The sequence below is a fragment of the Syngnathoides biaculeatus genome, chromosome 13 (genome assembly GCF_019802595.1).
Source record: "Syngnathoides biaculeatus isolate LvHL_M chromosome 13, ASM1980259v1, whole genome shotgun sequence".
In the NCBI taxonomy this organism is placed as follows: Eukaryota; Metazoa; Chordata; class Actinopteri; order Syngnathiformes; family Syngnathidae; genus Syngnathoides; species Syngnathoides biaculeatus.
Window position 1 is genome coordinate 8,830,360 of NC_084652.1, and position 19,632 is coordinate 8,849,991.

The 19,632-nt window shown below is 42.6% G+C and overlaps 3 protein-coding genes and 3 non-coding genes across 6 annotated transcripts; all 6 read right to left on the reverse strand.

The window, feature by feature from the left end:
• Window positions 1-1,940: 1,940 nt before the first annotated feature.
• Window positions 1,941-6,884, reverse strand: rabggtb (Rab geranylgeranyltransferase subunit beta). The gene is made up of 9 exons (XM_061840282.1): window positions 6,748-6,884; window positions 6,374-6,481; window positions 5,781-5,978; window positions 5,568-5,673; window positions 5,064-5,116; window positions 4,850-4,960; window positions 4,592-4,717; window positions 3,256-3,405; window positions 1,941-3,192 (listed from the first exon to the last, which is right to left on the reverse strand). The coding sequence occupies exons 1-9, from the start codon at window positions 6,748-6,750 to the stop codon at window positions 3,052-3,054; spliced, it is 996 nt and encodes a 331-aa protein (XP_061696266.1). The 5' UTR covers window positions 6,751-6,884; the 3' UTR covers window positions 1,941-3,051.
• A 644-nt stretch (window positions 6,885-7,528) lies between these two features.
• Window positions 7,529-14,781, reverse strand: acadm (acyl-CoA dehydrogenase medium chain). Its single transcript, XM_061840199.1, has 12 exons — window positions 14,282-14,781; window positions 13,870-13,984; window positions 13,070-13,167; window positions 12,923-12,992; window positions 12,753-12,853; window positions 12,604-12,684; window positions 11,148-11,278; window positions 10,949-11,057; window positions 9,740-9,880; window positions 9,572-9,667; window positions 8,225-8,473; window positions 7,529-7,909 (listed from the first exon to the last, which is right to left on the reverse strand). Exons 1-12 carry the CDS (start codon window positions 14,294-14,296, stop codon window positions 7,838-7,840), a joined length of 1,278 nt encoding a protein of 425 aa, XP_061696183.1. The 5' UTR covers window positions 14,297-14,781; the 3' UTR covers window positions 7,529-7,837.
• A 989-nt stretch (window positions 14,782-15,770) lies between these two features.
• rps8a (ribosomal protein S8a) lies at window positions 15,771-19,340 on the reverse strand. The gene is made up of 6 exons (XM_061839131.1): window positions 19,212-19,340; window positions 18,352-18,458; window positions 18,035-18,134; window positions 17,679-17,854; window positions 17,366-17,495; window positions 15,771-15,917 (listed from the first exon to the last, which is right to left on the reverse strand). Exons 1-6 carry the CDS (start codon window positions 19,213-19,215, stop codon window positions 15,808-15,810), a joined length of 627 nt encoding a protein of 208 aa, XP_061695115.1. The 5' UTR covers window positions 19,216-19,340; the 3' UTR covers window positions 15,771-15,807.
• On the reverse strand, window positions 17,570-17,638 carry LOC133511635 (small nucleolar RNA SNORD38). Its single transcript, XR_009797976.1, has one exon. It is a non-coding gene; the product is annotated as a small nucleolar RNA SNORD38 (small nucleolar RNA).
• On the reverse strand, window positions 17,925-17,994 carry LOC133511634 (small nucleolar RNA SNORD38). Its single transcript, XR_009797975.1, has one exon. It is a non-coding gene; the product is annotated as a small nucleolar RNA SNORD38 (small nucleolar RNA).
• Window positions 18,212-18,319, reverse strand: LOC133511637 (small nucleolar RNA SNORD46). The gene has a single exon (XR_009797978.1). It is a non-coding gene; the product is annotated as a small nucleolar RNA SNORD46 (small nucleolar RNA).
• Window positions 19,341-19,632: the final 292 nt, after the last annotated feature.

Here is a 19,632-nt window from a genome sequence, read left to right on the forward strand (position 1 = left end):
GTAGGTGGTTTGGCCGCATGCAGTTTGGCCGTGATCCGCATATCATCTAAATATGGATCGAAACGATAGGGTGATATTGCCCCGGTCGCTTCACTCGATTGTGAGATGTTCTCTTCTTCGAAAAGAGCTTCCGTGTCAGAAGGGGTGTGTTCGTCTCCCATCACAGGGTCCACAAAGTGTTTTCAATGGTGAAAGTCCGGGGTAACGTCACGATGCAGCCAATATGGCTACCAACTTGAATGTCAATTGAGACTTCCGCAACTTTGCACATGGATGACGCGCTCTCCGCTACTATTTATTTTTTCGTATAGACCTTGAAGTGAATAATGTCATAAGTATTTTTCATTCCAATATCTATTTTAGAATGTTTATAGGCATGACACTTGACCTTTAAACCTCAATATGAATCCCCAACACATGTTTGAAAGCGTCGCCTTGTCTTAAAACCACAATCATGATTTCAAACCCTTTTTAAACTTTTACCAGTAATTTGAAACCCCAACCCTGTCCCGAATCCCTAATTTGAAGCCCTAAACCTCTTACTGGCCACTTTCGGGTTATGTACTTGGATTCACCACCACTTGCCTGTTTGTTACACTCCGTGAGAGCGCTATCGAATTGCTGTATCGTCGCATAGAGAAAACAAGAAGGATGGCTCGGTGCAATCGCTGGTTTTTGTCCGTGGGAAACAAAGCAAAAAGAGGACATCCATCGTACCCTCCCTCCCTCAATATCCAGCGCCCACCATCACTCACGCCTCTCGCTCCACTTCCCTCCTCTGCTTCCTCGCTCACTAATGAGAGCCGCTGGGCTTTGGCAGCTGCAAACAACCAGCAACACACACACATACAGTGTACAAATATATAAGAACAAGCAATGAAAAGTCAGCGGTGTCCCAAACTTGTCAAAGCCCAATGCTGTAATTCACAGGTGTCAAACTCAAGGCCCGGGGGCCAGATCTGACCCACCATGTGATTTTATGTGGCCCGCGGAGGAAAATCACATATGTCAACTTCCGTGATTTTTGTTCAAATCCATACCAAATTTTCAAATTGTCATATCATACATCATAATGTTCAAGTATTGCAAGCGTTTTTACGTTGCCAAACAATAATAGTTGAAAAACCCACTACCTCTGATTTCTGATTCCAAAAGTAATTCATACATTTCCCATGTCAATATGGTGAGGCGATAAAACGATTTTTATGGTTCCGCAGTCATGACGGCCCTCTGAGAGAAACCCGAACTACAACGTGGCGCGCGACAAAAATGAGTTTGACACCCCTGCTGTAATCTATGCACAGGTGACTCGCTGTGGCGACCCCTCACGGGACAAGCCGAAAGGAAACGAAGAAGATCATGTGGATGATGCGTGGTGATTCGACAACTTTGTCGTCAGATTGACAAGGACGGTAATGCGCAATTTATTAGCCGTCAATTAGCTATCCTCATCCTCTTGTGCTCTTATTAGTCTGCAACAAGAAAATCAACAGTTACGCCTACTAGAGAGGACCCCGGAACCCTGCTTATTGGTGATATTCCAAAATTATGAGTATTTTTTTTCCCCCCTTTCATGTCAATTATGTCCAGATTTTTGCTAATCACAGAGCCCGGTTGCTTTCCCCGGAAATAGCGGGTCTGCTGTATAGCTCTACAATGAGTAGGAATCGATAACACGTGTTGCATATTCATCACTACCATGAAAATGTGCCTCATTACTAATTTACAATATTACCACTAAGCTCCATTACTATCATGACTATGCCAACAAGTATTACTATCCATCACAATCATGTCCTCAACTCCATGATTGTATGTTCAATACTTCCATGACTATGTCCAGTACTATCATGATTACATCAATTACCAGAAATATCCAATAAACAAAGGAAACAGTGCAATCTACCACTACGTGTCCGAAGAGAAGCAAAACTCCCTGATGAGAACATCTGACATTTATTGCTCCAGCAAACAAATAAGTTACATATTTGTATTCACACTATACGATTTTGGGAAGAAAGACAACGCTGAGGTCACAATTCATCATTTCTGTAACCGTATAATCCACGTAGGTCAGGTGTTTTAGTAAAGTGTCACGAACAAGTCCGAGTGTTTGGATTCAAATAACATTCCATGATAAGATTCTACGGAGGGCAATAAGTGCCACCAGGGTTTGAATTTGAAATGCCACAGAAAACAAATGTAAAGTGATCACATTTTCAATCATTGCTACAATTCGCTGTCTAAAATTCACCATCTGTGCCACCATGCAGAACACCCAGCCAATCGCAATTACGCTTTCTTACTCACGTGATGTCACATACTAAGAAAGCCTAATTGGATTGGCTGGGTGTTCGGTTCTGACCTGAAGTAACCCTGCCTGGTGTTACAGACGCTGAATTTTAGGCAACGAATTGGAGCCAATTGAATTGTTAACATTGAAGTTATAGTGAAATACAACAATTGAAAATATGACCACTTTACATTTCAAATTCTACAGAGCCCCTAAAGGGACATTGAAAAAAAACTAACTGGTTTCTCATTGTAATGAGTAACTTTGTTATTGTAATGAGTAACTTTCTCATTTTCACACTGCAATGAGTAACTTCCTTCATTAAACTGAGGAAGTTACTCATGAGTAAGTTACTCATTACAATGAGAGTGTCGAAAAACGCTTACTTGTGGGTCGTAGCTTATTTACCCGATAGTAGATTCCTGCGTTCAGGTAGTCGTAGTTTATTTAGCTGCTAGCGGTAGCTTCCTGAATCAGGAATAAGGGTCTTTTATACATGTACACATGCAATGGACTACTTACTCATTACAATGAGAAACCAGGTTTTTTCCCCCCAATGTCCATTTAGGGGCTCAGTAAAATTCAAATCCTGCTTTCTGTGGCATTTCAAATTCAAATCCTGGTTTGCACATATTTACTTCCATAAGTTTCCCCTTAAACTAATCATCAAAGCAAGTCACCGCATACAGGAATGTCTACTTCCGTGTGTGTCTGTACAAGGGTAAGACGCCAGCACACGTTAGCATAAGACGCAGCGGCTAGCTGAGGAGCTCCGGCTTCAGGCCGAGCCTCTGCAGCACGTCCTCGGGCATGCACAGCACGGGATTCACCGGCTTGATCTTCTCATCTCCTAGCAGGGAGAGCCCGGCGATTCCGAACAGCGTGTGGAAAGGGTCCACCTGTGGACAATAAAACCGTTAGCGATGGTAACGCGGCGGAAGTTGTGTTACTCGTGCGCACACCATGTCGCCCGGCCGGTCGGCGAAGCCTCCCGTCTCCTCATCCTGGCAGGCCAGAATGAAGGAGCGCAGCTTGTCCTTGTCGATCCAGTGGATCTTGCCGATGATCCGGAGGGAAGCCAGCACCCACCAGGAGTAGCAAACGTCGGGAAGCTGCGGGGGACGAGATGTGAAATTTCCCACAATGCTTTGCTGGAAGCATATGGCATTCATAATGAATTTATTCTACTTTTTCAGTAAGAAATAAATTTTAAACCTTACCTAACGTTTAGTTCATTCATCAAATACAGGCAACATTTTTAAAAAGTAGTTTATTTTATTAAGAAGTAATTTCCATATCATATTCAGATATAACATACCTTAAAACTTTTATTTTTACTCTTTTCTCTTTCATTGACAAATTGATAAAGTTTTGCTGACTATTCGTTTGACCAGTATGACCTAATTTAATCACCTAAAAATATTTTATTTTAAATGAAGAGAAACAAATGTACACAACAATAAATTGGGGGAGGTTAGAATTTCCCATCTTTCAACATTAGTTGGACGATTAAGGTTTGACCATATGTTTAGGATTAATGAACGTTTTCTGATATTTTGACCAGGGTAGTTAATTAAGGTAAGGACAATATTATGAACAGCTCATGTATCTAATCAAGTATCGAAGTGGACATTTAACAAAGCGATGTCGACACTAAAAGCAGATTACCGTAATTTCCAGCCGACAAGCCGCGACTTTTTTCCCCCACACGCTTTCAACCCTGCGGTTTATCCGGTGATGCGGCTAATTTATCAATTTTTTCTGACGGCCGCAAGGGGGCACTCGAGCGGAAAAGGGAAGAATGAGACCAGTGGAATATATGTGCCGAGGAAGTGACTTTTACCAGCCCTGTTAGCACTGCGCTTATGTTAGCAGTGTGCTAGCTTGTTGCTGCTGTGTTACTGGCGTGTCTCGGTGATATTTACCGGTAAGTGATATTTTAACCGGCAGTGTTAGCGTTAGCGTTAAACTCTTCTCGTGTTTCAACGCAGGTTTCAATGTGGCCACTTGCGGCTTTTACAAAGCTGCGGTGTATATGTATGTAACAAATGGTATTTCCTTTAGTACCCTGCGATTGGCAGGCAAACCAGTTCAGGGTGTACCCCGCCTCTTGCCCGTTGATGGCTGAGATAGGCTCCAGCACTCCTCATGACCCTTGTGAGGATAAGCGGCAAAGAAAATGGATGGATGGTATTTCCTTTACAAATGTGCTCTGTGAGGCTTGTAACCAGGTGCGCTCTGTAGGCCGGGAATTACGGTATAAAAGATGACGCAAGGGAGACAGGTCGGGAATCAAACCTTCTCAGGCCGCCCATTGAGGCCCCCCGACGGCAGCTGCCTCTCGCAGAGCCACCAGCCCAGCAGGTCGGCGTTGAGCTGGTGCAGCTGGCCCGTCAGCGACAGGAAGCCTGTGCAACAATAAATCTGCAAAAACCGCATGCTGGGTTTACATTCTGTTTCAGAACGTTTGTCAACAACAGGCGTCAGAATATTTCCGGGCGGCAGGACGAGCGGTTGCGTGAAATGAAAACAACGAGGAGTGAGGACATTGCTTACCTGACCGGCGTGAGACTCCGAGCCAGGCCTGCAGCCAAAACCACCGTCGAAATTCATACAGGTCAAGACGAACTCCACTGCCTTGTCCATGTCGATGGCGTCCATCTTGCCCTTTTTTTTTGGGAGAGGAGTGGAGTGTGTATGTGTGGTGGTGGGGTCATTTTATGTTTGACGACTTGTGCTCGCTAAAGAAGGATAGCATAAAAATACACACCAGCAATGAAAGGGTGGCCACTGCACAGAAGGAAAATCTCGTGTCGATTTCCCCTGTGGAGGTAAAACAAATGAAAACGTCGGCCCTCAGAAAAGAGGCTTCCACAAGTTCCTGATTCAAAATGTTTCCCCAGGGAAGATGCAATGTGATCAACAAAAAACAAGATGGCCTCATGACAGGTGGCAACCAGGTAAATCCAGATGAAATATCTTTTTTTTTTTTTTTTTTTACAGCTTTTGATCTCACGTGCGCATGAGTTTGTAATACTCAAGACTCAAATTAATTTGAAACTTGAAGCCTGTCTTGAAAACCCAGTTTGAAACCCTTGCCTTGATCTGAAAGCCAAACCTTGCCTTCACTACACTATTAATGTGCCATGTTAACACTGGACTCGTCCCTTACTCATGTAACTGTACTTATCATATTGTTCCAATGTTTTCCTGAATGACTAAGCCATGACGACTCATTTGATGATTATTTATTACTTAACGACAGGTCCCGTACCCCATTTGTCTCCCGCGAAAGAGCCGTCGTCCTGCTGCAATCCTTTGACGTACTCCACCACTTTGTCCACATCCAAAGCATCTACGCAGTCATACAAGCACAGAATCTACCCAGGAAGGGGACAAAATTAATTAAAATAAAAGCGGTGAGACCATACAGTCAACATGAATCAGGAGATCACACGTGTGTGTGTGTGTGTGTGTATACTGTTACCTGCACGGCGCTGAGCGTGTAGAGCAGGTGCGGGTCGTGGCCGATGCTGGCGCTGACGCCGCCGCACTCGTGTTGACACGCCGTGATGAAGTCCACAATCTCCTGGCGGTTCATGCGAGGAAGCTGAGACATCAGGTCCATCACCGTCAGCCCCCAGTAAATGCCGCTCATGCGCAGGTACTCGGACAGCGTGTACTCCTGCTCGCACACAATATTTCTTCAAATAGCGGCCTTGCCTTGCCTCGTCTGCAAGATTCACTTACTTCAGAAAAATAAATGGCTGCATCAATTATCCAGTCTTGAGATCAATGAATCATCTTTTTAAAAAAAATGTCTTTTTTAAATGTCCACTTTATTTAAAAACGGAACAGAATTCCAGACGGACAATACATAAAATACACAAACGTAAATTGAAAAAAAAAAAAAAAAAAAAAAGCTAAACAATGTCTCCAAATGATCAATTTTCAAAAATATTTGTCAATAGAAAACCCAAATTAAAACCTCAACTCAAAACTCTGATTTGATCTTGAACGGGGTATCCTTTTTCTGCCACATCACCGATGACATATACAGGTATGCTGTTCAATACTCACATAGTCGTCCTTTTTGCAGCCGTATGCGACGATATAGTCGGCATGTTTGTCCAGCAGAAGCGTGCGGGGGGCGTCGGGACTAATGAAGACGTCTTTCACTTGCGTGCCCTGACATTGAAACACACGAGAACCGTTTATAATGTACAGCATCGCTGCAGTCTATAAGTATTTTTTTTCCAAGGCGTTTCATTGTAAAAAGAGTTACTCTACTAGCGCTACAAGCTACCCCATATGCTAACCATGTTTGGCTGCTGCCTTCACTTCAATTTAAGAGGATCGAACTTAATTTAACTGAGCAATTCGGACGCGTATATTGATTCCAGCAACATGTCAGCATCAAAAACATCCGAGAAAATAGATAAATTCTGTTTTACCATGTTGAATATTGACGCATGATCACACTTCAACGTCCTGTTCTTCTTCGATGATTGTCAACAGCTGTGACAGGCAGGCGAGGAAACTGAAGGCACTTTGCTGCCACTTGCAGCTTGAACGACGAAGTGCATGTGAAATAAAAATGGTCTGCAGAGACTGATCTGAATAAATCATATATATATATATATTTAATTTTTAGATTTGTTTTCCCCAAGTTATTGTACATCTTACACATTGGATACATGGGAGATAATTTCATTGATTGGAAAAAAAGCACAAATTGAAAAGTTTAGCAAATAATTGCTGCAGAATACTGTAGTATTTATTGGTGTGGATGCCTTTAAGGCAGGGGTGTCAAACTCATTTTTGTCACGGGCCACATTTTAGAGGGCCGTTATGATTGTGAAATCATAAAAATCTTTAACCATCTCATCATATTTACATGTGAAATTCATGAACTTGTTTTGGAATTAGAAATCGAGAGTAATGGGGTTTTCAACGATTGTTTGGTGACACAAAAATGCTTGTAATATCTCAACGTTGTCATTTATGATGCGACAATTTTAAATTTTGGTACAGATTTGAACAAAAATCATGAAAGCTGGTAAATGATTTGCCATCGCGGGCCACATAAAATCATGCGACAGGCCAGATCTGGCCCCCGGACCTTGTGTTTGACACGTGTGCTTTAAGGGCTGTGGTCTGCAGCGTTGTCATGCTCACCAGTTTGAGTGTCATGCCAGGGCCCGCCTGAGCAGCAGACATAAATGCAATAAAAAAAAAAAGTTTTTGCTCAAGGAGGCTTTATTTGTACAAGTACAAATTTGTACAACAAATTACCAATGGACACAGCAAAACAATGCAGACATGATTCCCCCCCCAGTGCAACATACGTACATCGGGCTGTAATTCAACTTATTCCGGTGCTATGTTTGCATGTCATTTGCATTACGTGCTGAAAAACAAGTTAAGCATAACGACTGGATGAACTTTCTCTGAATTCCACAAAGAAAGGCAATCAGGTGATGGCAAGGCAAATTATATGCGAAGTCATTACTTTATTTTCATACAAAAAGTCATCCGGCAGGTTCATTTCTTGGCCTTTGCTAGGTGTTCACGGGCCACAATGAGCCTTTGGATCTGAGCGGTGCCTTCATAAATCTATTAAAAAAAATAAAGCAACAAATATTACAAAGCATTACAAAAGAGTTTTAAATAGACTGGGAGAGCAATGCTGAAATTACACAATATCATAGATTTTTTTTAGTCTACTGTATGCATGATTTTATTACTTTGCGTAAAAAAACGGCACGAAATAGCTTCCGTCTTAAGTAAAGCTAAATCTGACAACCTAATGAGTAAATAGTTGTTTTCAAATGTAGGAAATTAAAGTGAAAAGGGGGAAAAAATTAAAAGTAAAGTATGTGATGTCCCACTGCTAAAAAACAAATTGCACCATTGCACACAGCCACCCACCTGGTAGATCTTGGCGTCCCGCATCAGCTTCTCCACTGGGTACTCGCTGTTGAACCCATTTCCACCAAACACCTGCACGGCGTCCGAGGCCACCTGGTTGGCGATGTCGCCGGCGAAGGCCTTGGCGATGGAGGCGTAGTACGTGTTGCGCCGGCCGCGGTCCACCTCCCAGGCGGCGCGCTGGTACGCCATGCGTGCCAGCTCCACCTTCATCGCCATCTCAGCCAGGAGGAAGGAGACTGCCTGGTGCTGCCAGGGGGGGAAAAAAAAAAAAACATTTTACGCTGCTGATAAAACGTTACGTCATGACAATCATTCTATCTATTTATAACTTATCCAAAGAATACACTACTCTTCTTCTTCTTCTTTTCCTTTCGGCTTGTCCCGTTGGGGGTCGCCACAGCGTGTCATCTTTTGCCATCTTAGCCTATCTCCTGCATCTTCCTCTCTAACCCCAACTGCCCTCATGTCTTCCCTCACCACATCCATAAACCTTCTCTTTGGTCTTCCTCTCGCTCTTTTGCCTGGGAGCTCCATCCTCAGCATCCTTCTACCAATATACTCACTCTCTCGCCTCTGAACATGTCCAAACCATCGAAGTCTGCTCTCTCGAATCTTGTCTCCAAAACATCCAGCTTTGGCTGTCCCTCTAATGAGCTCATTTCTAATCCTATCCAACATGTTTCACACCGAGCGAGAACCTCAACATCTTCATTTCTGCCACCTCCAGTTCTGCTTCCTGTTGTTTCTTCAGTGCCACGTCTCTAATCCGTACATCATGGCCGGCCTCACCACTGTTTTGTAAACTTTGCCCTTCATCCTAGCAGACACTCTTCTGTCACATAACACACCAGACACCTTTCGCCAGCTGTTCCAACCTGCTTGGACCCGTTTCTTCACTTCCTGACCACACTCTCCATTGCTCTGTATTGTTGACCCCAAGTATTTGAAGTCGTCGACCCTCGCTATCTCTTCTCCCTGTAGCCTCTCTCTTCCCCCTCCACTTTTCTCATTCACGCACATATATTCTGTTTTACTTCGGCTAATCTTCATTCCTCTCCTTTCCAGTGCATGTCTCCATCTTTCCAATTGTTCCTCTGCGTGCTCCCTGCTTTCACTGCATATGACAATATCATCTGCGAACATCATGGTCCAAGGGGATTCCAGTCTAACCTCATCTGTCAGCCTATCCATTACCACTGCAAACAGGAAGGGGCTCAGAGCTGATCCCTGATGCAGTCCCACCTCCACCTTAAATTCCTCTGTCACACCTAAGGCACACCTCACCATTGTTCTGCTGCCAAAGAATACACTACTACATACATTTTATAACACTTGGGAACAAACCTCAGCAATCACTTTGCCAAATGTTTTCCTCTCCAGAGCGTACGTAGTGGCTTCATCGAGGGCCCTCTGAGCCAGCCCGGTGGCCCCAGCAGCTACCTGTGTAACAATCAGCACATCTAATTAGGTCACCCATACAAAAATCACACGACTTGGGCGTAACCTACATACAGGAGGCCGCGTCTTGTCGAAGGCTCCCATGGCGATCTTAAACCCAGCCCCCTCGCCGAGCAGGACGTTCTCCTTTGGGATACGGACGTCCTCAAACGTGATACCTCGCGTGTCAGAACACCTTTGGCCCATGTTCATTTCCTGCGGTTGACCAAAGTAGAAGAAAACAATAAAATTAAAAAATTTATACTTAAAGTGACAATTCTTTTGTATGAATGGCAATGGCTGGACACCACTTTTGCACATTCTTGGGTGAAACTAATCAGTTATTCATGGGTGTTTTTTGTCCTGTCAAAACATCTGCTTTGGCGCCATCTGGTGGCAAACTTTGGTGCCAAGGAACTATTCAAGTGACTCATTTACAGTCACCGTCTCGTGGAATCTATTAGAGTAAAATACAGACTTACATTTTCCAGCCAATTGAGAAACCGGATAATAAATTTCCCATTGCATTGTAGCAGGACTGTTGAAGTTGTAAAAATATACAGTTGCCAAGTTGGTATCAAGGTAGCGCTTGCTTTGGGGAAATTAATTCTCCATATGCATGATGAAACAAAGTGTCACAAGTAGGTATGTAGGACGAAAGATGTAAGAATTTCTGCCATAAAGCAATAAAAAAAAAAAAAAAAATGGCCACTGTACACGTTTATACCATTGATATTGGTTCCAGTCAATGTTGGGCTACTGAAAGACAGCATTAAGATGTGAAATTGTTTTCAAAATCCCAAAATGTAATTAGGACGCTAATGCTAATCACAATTGCTGAGTGTTTAGCAAAGGCTAATTTTGTCTTAAATTCTGTACAAAGTTTATACCATACATTCAGCAGCAAAATAGTTTAAAAAAGACATCCAGCTCTCATAATTGAATAAAAATGCATGTTAGTAATTACATAAAACCTTTTTTGCAGTAATCTAATTAATTGATTAAAAAAAATGCTTGGAACAGTCTTAATCAAACAAATGATAACCAATCATTTCTTTATCCTTTGTGTAGTTTGAAGAATTGAGAGCTTGATGGGAGGGAGGGACAAAAAAAAAAAAAAAATCTGTATACTTATTTATTACTTCAGTTATACGTGACATATTTTAACCAAAACAGACAACTAAGGTTATTCAATGTAAAAAAAGTGCATAAATGGAGGACAGTCCTTATTAGCACTTGTGTAAATACTTAAGAAAACTGGTTAATGCCAAGCTGACATTTTACCTTCCTTCCGATTTGAATACCAGGCGAGTCCCCATCCAAAATGAAGCCTGTGAACGCCTTGTTGGTGGGACACTTGGGATCAGGGTTCGTGCGCGCCAGCAGGAAATACCTGGGAACAGAAAACCATATTCAACATAACACAGCTAAAGCAGTATTTTTGGACAATCACAACCGCATAGCTTAAGTCCACAATACAAACCAGTTGGCTTTGCCACCATTTGTGATCCACATCTTCTGGCCGTTGACCACGTACTCGTCGCCCGTCTTCACCGCTCGTGTCTTAACGCCTGCCACGTCCGAGCCCGCTCCAGGCTCTGTGACGCAGTACGCCTTGCGGCACAAAAATATAGACAAGTTTAAAGATATACAATGTAATCATTGCTGTACTCGTACTGCTTGGCAGTGATAAGATGGATTACACTATAGAGCTCGTGCATGTGACGTCACCATTTTCACGGCGCCATATTGCAGGTCAAACAGAGCTGCTCGACATTGTGGGAGACATTGAACTGGAGGAGAATATTTACAATACCCGAGACTTGTTGTGCTGTTGGTTGTCACAACAGACGAGACAGATATTCAATGAGATTGTTCTATGGAATACCAGGTGAAAAGACCAGAAAATATCGATGAATTTCAGCAATTAAACATGATGGATGGTGCCCAACCAAAATACATACACGCCTGTGTAGCGCTCGCTTCATTTACTCCGTCCTTCCCCCCAATCACAGTTAATGAATGAGAGTATGTGTGAAACCAGGGGTCATTTATTTAAATATTGGTATTTGCATTGAATACTGGCTGAAAAGATCGATGGATTCCGGCAAAGGTTAAAGTGAAGCCGAACACACTTCCACATTTAAAAGCCATTAAAACCGTCACTACGTGGGATATATTCCTGATGAGAACCGATCCAGCAACAAAGTATACGTATGCATCCAGACTTTTATACGCTTTCAAACTTTTCCATGTAAATCTTGACGACTTACTCACCAGATCCATGTGTAGATCCGGTTGTCCAAGACAAGCGGAAGCAAATTAGTGGTCCAATTTCTTATTGGCAAAAACATCGATTTCAGCATTAAAAATGGATCCTCTATGCCAAGTTTATCTAATTTTTCTACGTAGCATCGTTTATTTTCACGTTCTAAATGTCTGACAGTATCGGACAAGACTGGGCATTGTGCTACAAGACATATTTCCGTGTCGTCTCCAACCGACTTATCATTGAACAATGTTTAGCTTGACCGACAACATGGCGAGGTAAACAAAAGTCACGTGATTTTATGACATAGGTGCACGAGCGCTATACCTTGAAAACTTTTGAAAAATGTTTACTGTTCAAGTTAAGGAGTTCCATGGCAATTTCGATTAGCCATTACGACATTGGTACTCTATAATACAAATTGTAGCAAAACTCAGTCATTCACATGAAAACTAGTTGCAAAACTCTTGCGTTGTCAGTGAGCCCACTTGGGTTCCATTATAGACTACATTCATTCATCCATCCATCCATCCATCCATTTTCTTGGCCGCTTATCCTCACGAGGATCGTGGGGAGTGCTGGAGCCTATCCCAGCTGTCAACGGGCATTCATTCAGGGAAAAACTTCAAAGATTCCACTGCAAATTTTTCAAAATTAAAAACATACTTACACACATAAGAGGCTCCTCTGTCATCCTCCCAAGGTATTTCTTCTTCTGCTCCTCATTGCCAGCAATGATAACAGGCATTTGCTGTAAAGCAAAGGGTCTTAGGAACCAGCTTCATTACTCAAACAATTGTTTTAAAGAAGAGCTCTTACACCAAGAGAGTTTGCCTCAATGGCAGTTTGCACCCCTGTGCAACCGTAGGCCAGCTCCTCCGTGATGAGGCAGTTGTCGAAGATGGACAAGCCCATTCCACCTTTTTTTTTTAAATCAAAAAAACAGTTAAAAAAAACAATAAAACATTAAATTCACCATTCAAACTTACCATACTGCTCTGAAATGTGACCGTTCATCAGACCGAGCTCCCATGCCTTCTTGATGATCGATACTGGGTACTGCAAAAACAAATGCTCTCACGTCAAATTGTTACGCTATAATTTGTTTTACAAACCATGTTTAGGAAGAGACTCACCTCCCCAGTTTTGTCATACTGTGCCGCGTGAGGGAGAATTTCCTCACGCGCAAACTTGCGAGCTAGCTGTTGGAACTCCCGCTGTTGATCTGTGAGCTCTGCGAGATGGAAAAAGCAAAAAGGCCTAAAAGGTGAAAAACTCTCACTGCTGGGTTGTTAAAAACTGTTCCAAAGATTGTGCTTTTCTCAGAAATAACATTTGATTTAAAGCATTAAGTCTTCCGATGAATATAAAGTCAAGGTGTGAAGCCAAAGGTGTCACTGCAAAGCTCCACTCCATGAGGTCACTGCCAGAGAAAACTGGGTGCTCAACTTCTCAAGATGATACAAATAAAGGTCCAAACCACTGTTGACAGTGGTTAAAGTTAACACCTCCTTAGTTGGTAACAGTATGCACTATTATGGGTAGAACTACTATGCACATTTAGTATTTCAGGAGGTCTTTTAATTCCTCATAGGACGTGTGAAGCAGTAAGTAAAATGAGACGAATGAGTTAATAGGAAACAATATATTTTTAAGATGCAGTTTTTCAAACTTAAAATCATATGCAAGGGTTTATTTAACATGGCATGTCAATAATTGCCAATTGTCGCCATTAGTTTATGTATGGTCTCAATTTTAAACGAAATTTTGGCTCAGTCCATTTTCCTTTGTTTTGGCTTTTCAGACTTCCGAATGGGTATGAGATTTTCTAGTTGCCTCTTCTCCAACTATGTTGGACAAATGTGGAAATTAACTAATCAACAAAGTGGACAAACACGCTTAGTTTAAATTAAGCAAAGATGTCGAGAGTACTCACCAAACGAGAAGCCGGCAGCCGCTGCCGAGTGCTCGCTTGAAGTCCTGGCTTCGGTGGCCGCGGCACTGGAGCTCTGGAGCCGGGCGACACCGCAGCGCACCCCTGCTCTAAGTACCTGGAAGCGGTGGTATTCACATTTCAGTCCTGTACTATGTAAAACATGACCTCAGTTAATCAGGTGTATAATACAACTTGTCAGAATCCATTTGAACGTCAAACATCGTCAAAACAGACGTTAAAAACAAGCTAACGTTAGCCCGCGACCGACTTCCTTCGCTGGCATTTGCGGACATTACCCAGTACTCGTTTGCACCGTCTTTTGACTCAAATTGACCGGATATGTTGGTTGTGCTAATGTACACAATAACACCGTTTAAAAAAAAAACAAAACAAAAACAGGACAACCACTGACCTTATTCAAAAGCATCGCAAGACGAGCAGACGACAACTTGGACACACTCGACTGTGAAAGCACAGTCGGCCAATCCCGACAGGGCGTTCAGTCACGTGATCCACGTTGGACACGGCGAGTGAACTTTCCCCTAGTACGGCGGTCCTGTTACCTAAAGTTTTACACCCTTCAAATGGCTTTTGTAACACTTTCCATGCAGCAGACACACACCGGGGGGCGAGATGAGGCCGCATGGCAAACGGTGCGGTGGCGCTACTGATTGGTGTCTGCTTCACACATCAGAGGTCCGAGGTTCAAATCCGTAGTAGTGTTTTTTTTTGTTTTTTTTTAACGTGCCATGCGGTGATAGCAGACACCGGCTCCAGCACTCCCGAGATTCTTGTGAGGATATGAGCAACATGAGCCAGTAAATACCAATTACACCTTTTTTTGTTTTTGAAAGTAGAAAAACAGGCTTACATTTTTTTTTACAATGACAGGTGCAGGCAAGTCACAAGCTGACATGTCCTGTAGTCACGGTGCCACGTCAAAATCAAACCCATTCACATCCACAGCGCAGTAGAGTATGCCGGGAGCGCCTCCCGCCTGGCACGGGCATGTCATTGGATTGAATGGGAAAAAAAAAAAAAAAAATAGCCGGGGTCTGCAATAATACTATTATGATCAAATATATCTAGTAAATGTATAAATAAATGTTTTCTAAATGTGGACAATATGATCGTTCATTGTTTCGGTGCATACATTTTCCCCCAAAAATTATAAATCCAACAAACTACTAGAAATGAAACTAAATTGAATTAAGATTTACATAATGTCATGCAAGCGTGCTTATCTTTAATTTCTTGCTTTTGGAAATGATTGGAATGCATGAATTTGACAATTATTAGTCATGTTTGGATATCAGTAAATAGACATTTTTACAAGTAATTGCTTCTGAACTCTCGCCTCATTTTTGACTACCTTGTTTGCAACTGGGGTTGGTCGTAAACTGACTTGTATACAACAAGCGTTTTCATTGGTCAGGAGGAACACATTCGGCCAATCAACAGACATGTATCAAATCTTCCACTTCGCTTCCAAAAATCAGATCGGAATATTAACCTGTGGATTCTGGCATGGGTTATGGTCAGAATATTGCAGAAAAAAATATTTTTTTAATCCATGCAAATTAAAAAGACGAAATTCCGCTACCACCCATGGGAATTTTGCAGCCTTTAATTCATCCTGCCATTTTGTTGTCCAAGAACTGTGGTGTCCTCCAGGCAAACGCAACAAGGCCTTTCATAAACTGCTTTGGTTCGCTTCACTCACTTTAGTGTTCACTAAAAATATTCATTATTGCTAAATGCATCGTTCACATACACGTGCGTCTCTACAAGTAAACTACTAGACTGACCAATAGTATTGGCCCGATGGAAAAATGTGAAATTGACTAAATTCAGAGAAAACGTCCCAAACTCAGGAGTAAGGTCACAACAAACTTGAGACATGTGTTCTATTGTTTTTTTAATTGGCGTATCAAACATTTATTTGCCTTTCTTGGCCTTGATCTTCCTCAGGTAGAACTCCAGCTCTTTGCCCTCCAGGATGTAGCCGTCTGCTCGCCCACACTGGCCTGGTCTGGAGGCAATGCAGCCTGTAAAGCAGGAAGACCGCAGATTTAAATTTTGTTCCCTTTCAGGCCATTCAAGTACATCACTTGATTCTGACATTTCAACAACAAAAACTACAATATGACTATCTGTGGATATCATAGTGGACAGGACTGCCTTAAAAAAAAAAGAAAAAAAAAAGGAAAAAAAAAAACCCTCAACTGCAAAAAAATGCCTTTTAAGTACACAAATTTCAAAATTAGTGTTCCCCAAATAATTAAATATCCATTCCCAGTACAGTTACATGTTTCCACATGGAATAAATTCAGGCGTACAAAGAACCTCTGCAGTTTAATTCCCTTTTTCAAACGAGGACATGTGTAGCAACAACTTAGATACGAAGCATTCTTCCATTCATTCTACTAATTGAATCATTTATCAAATTACTTTTGGCCAGGGGTGCTCAATGTGTCGTCATCCATCCCATCGCTTGAATCAGAATTGCCCAATACGTCAATCGTGTCTGGTTGACCAATTCCGACGCCTCACCGCATGTGCAAATAAAGGCGCGTTCTAGCAAGCTACTGAGTTGACCTTTTTCCCCACAGCCATTGCGGCGATGATAAACAGATGCGCACTCTTTGCACCCCACCTCCCTGCCCAGTTAAGTTTGCAGGTTGGCTGCTAGAGGTTCCCCAGCTTTAGCTTTATACCTTGTAGTCAACACTAAAATATGACCATAAAGGACAGGTTTCCAACATTTGAGCCACTCTGCATACAGCAGCACTTGTCTTTCAAGACAAGCTTTACAGATGCCATGTCTGCTATGGTAAATACAACTGCACTAGTTGATACAAGTTGTTATGCATCTATTCACCCATCGCCTACAGGTGTGGCGTTAGTACCGTACTGCGGCCCCCCCCCCACGCTTTCAACGCCGCGGTTGATGCGGTGTTGCGGCTAATTTGTGCATTTTTTCCAATGGCTTCAAGGGGGCACTTGAGCGGAAAAGGTAAGACTGAGACGGGTGGAATATATGCACCAAGGAAGTGACTTTTGCCAGTCTAGCCTTGTTAGTGCTGTGTTAGCGTGTTACTGCCGTGTCTCAGTAATTTTTACCACAGTTTAAAAAAAAAAAACGACCCTGTTTAATACAACCCTAACCAGCGGCGCTAGTGTTAGCCTGGCGGCGCTAGCGTTAAATCTCCGTGTACCGTCTTTGTAAATGACTCAAGTTTCAATGTGGACACTTGTGGCTTTTACACACCTGGGGGGCCTATGTATGTACCAAATGGTATTTCCTTTACAAATGTACTGGGTAAGGCTTACAACCAGGTGCACTCTGTAGGCCGGGAATTACCGTAAAAGTTTGATGACAAGATTTACAAGGACTGTTAGGGTGGAAATTGTCACGTACAGAAAGTCAATTTAGTAATACCGCTGTGCATTTAAAAATGAGTACTTGACTTAATCAAGCCACCCTTAGACTCACCAAGCAGTTTTCCCTGCTGAAACTGTTCCTCCAAGAGCGGACTGATTTTGGCTGTCTTTTTACGCTCGTCATACTTCTTCTGTGTCTTCTTGGACCTCTTCTTGTTCAGGACCTCTTCCTCCTCAGGAGTCTATATAGTACAAAGGTTGAGACAAATTAGCTCTAAAGCATTTTCATTTAACATGTCAGCATAGCTTTCAGTTCTTTCTCTGAGTCTTCAGTCGCATCACTTTCATTCAGTAGCAGAACTGGACAAATTTATCTTCACGGAAAGACGACAGAGTCATTTGGCACTCCAACCTGGATCACTCACCAGCTTGGCGCCCTTCTTGCGTCCAAGAGGAGTGGCGTAGTGAGCCTCATACCACTGCCTGTAGGGGAGGCTGTCGATCAACACGATGCAGTTCTTCACCAGGGTCTTGGTTCGGACCAGCTCATTGTTGGAGGCGTTGTAGACCACGTCGATGATCCTGGTCTTGCGTGTGCAGCCTGAGCAAGAAGAAATGCAAAGATTTATTCCACCTGACTGATGACAAATTTGTCTTCCAGTTATATAATGGGTCCTCAGAGTCTAAACTATCAGCACTTGCATTCAGTAGCAGAACTGGACAAAGTTATCTTCATTGAACATCTCGAGAGCTTGAAAACAGGTTTGGAGTGGAGACTTACACTCAGAGCCCCATGAGAAATTGCCAACATCGAGTCTCAAGGCACGATACTTCTTGTTTCCACCTCGTACCCTCACAGTGTGGATACGGCGAGGACCGATCTGGAAATTTGGGGGGGAGATTAAGCTTTGTTACCATCAAACGCATCTGCAGTCTACCTTTCCTCATTTGTTTAATATACGTGTCAGTGTAACTATGACAAGCCCTAGCATGGGTAGGTCCAAAGCTTTGCACCAAAACGGTACAAATAAGACCTACCTAAGGTCCGGTTTTCATCACTCACGCAACATTAGGAGAGAAACATCATTTGGCGCTTACCTTTGTGTTTGCGGGAGGTCGCCCGAGCTCATACTTCCTCTTCTTGTGGTAGGGCTTGCGTTTGCCGCCGGTCTTGCGGCGTTTGTGCCAGTTGTCCCTTGAGATACCTGGAAAAAGATTTTTTAAAAATTTGAAGGACTAGCAGACAATATGTTTATGAACATTACATTTTATCAGGCTATGCTTGAGCAATCAGTTCTCCAAGGTAGGTTGTCCACATTGTATATTTGGACTCCGCTTTAAGTTTCATCACATCACTCAAGCATTGTCACGAGACGATTTTACTATTAAAACATCCTTGGTCTAAGTTTATGGACTTTGGTAATGTTAGCAGCAAATGGCCTTCGGAATAAAAAAAACGTGTAAGGGAAAATTAGTTCAGTTTTACTTTTTATCTTTAATAAAAAAAACACGACACGTTATATCAATAAATATAAAAACCTACCTGAATCGAAACGAGCAGCCTAGTGGGTAATGCTAACCATGACTTCAAGTTCGCCATGTAAACTTTAGCAACATATTTCCTGTCCCTACATGAGGATTACACCTAGTACGCTGAACACGCTTGGATAAAAATACCCTTGCTTATCCCCAAAACCAAAATCACGCGTGCTCCGCCGTAACTCGTAGTCAAGAGCTCCAGACATGGCTAGCGAGGAGCCATCTTGAAGGATTTCACACATCCACCCAAAACGACGTCCTTCTTTCATTGTAGGAGATCCGCGCGTCATCAAGTTGAAAACGTAACGACCCCGTCTATGTTTTGCCTTAATATATTTTAAAGCAAGTCCAGCATTCTCGCGACATGAAGACAGATGGACAAGGATTCTCCCTCCAAACCCAAGCATGAAAACACGTACCCATTCTCAGGCGCCGGGTAGAAAGAGGACCCGCAAGTGTTCATGGGAAGGTTTCAAACAGTGTGTTCTCGCGAGAACTCAAAGTGGTTTGACGTCTATGAAGCAGCCATAAAAAAAATGAATTTTCTGCACAAAACAATTATATATGGTATGTTCTTTCAAAGTCGAGATGTTACACACACACACACACACACACACACACCACACACACACACACAACACACACACACACACACACACACACACACACAGATGTTATATATTCCTGTTGCACGATGTATATTTATCAGATAAGCGGTTGAGCATGGATATTGTATTTTTTTTTAAATGTCCTTGTTCATTTTTAATAACTTATTTACTCATCTGTCACACCTTTCACTGCAACGTCATCACCGGATCAAAGTAAATATTATTATTACTG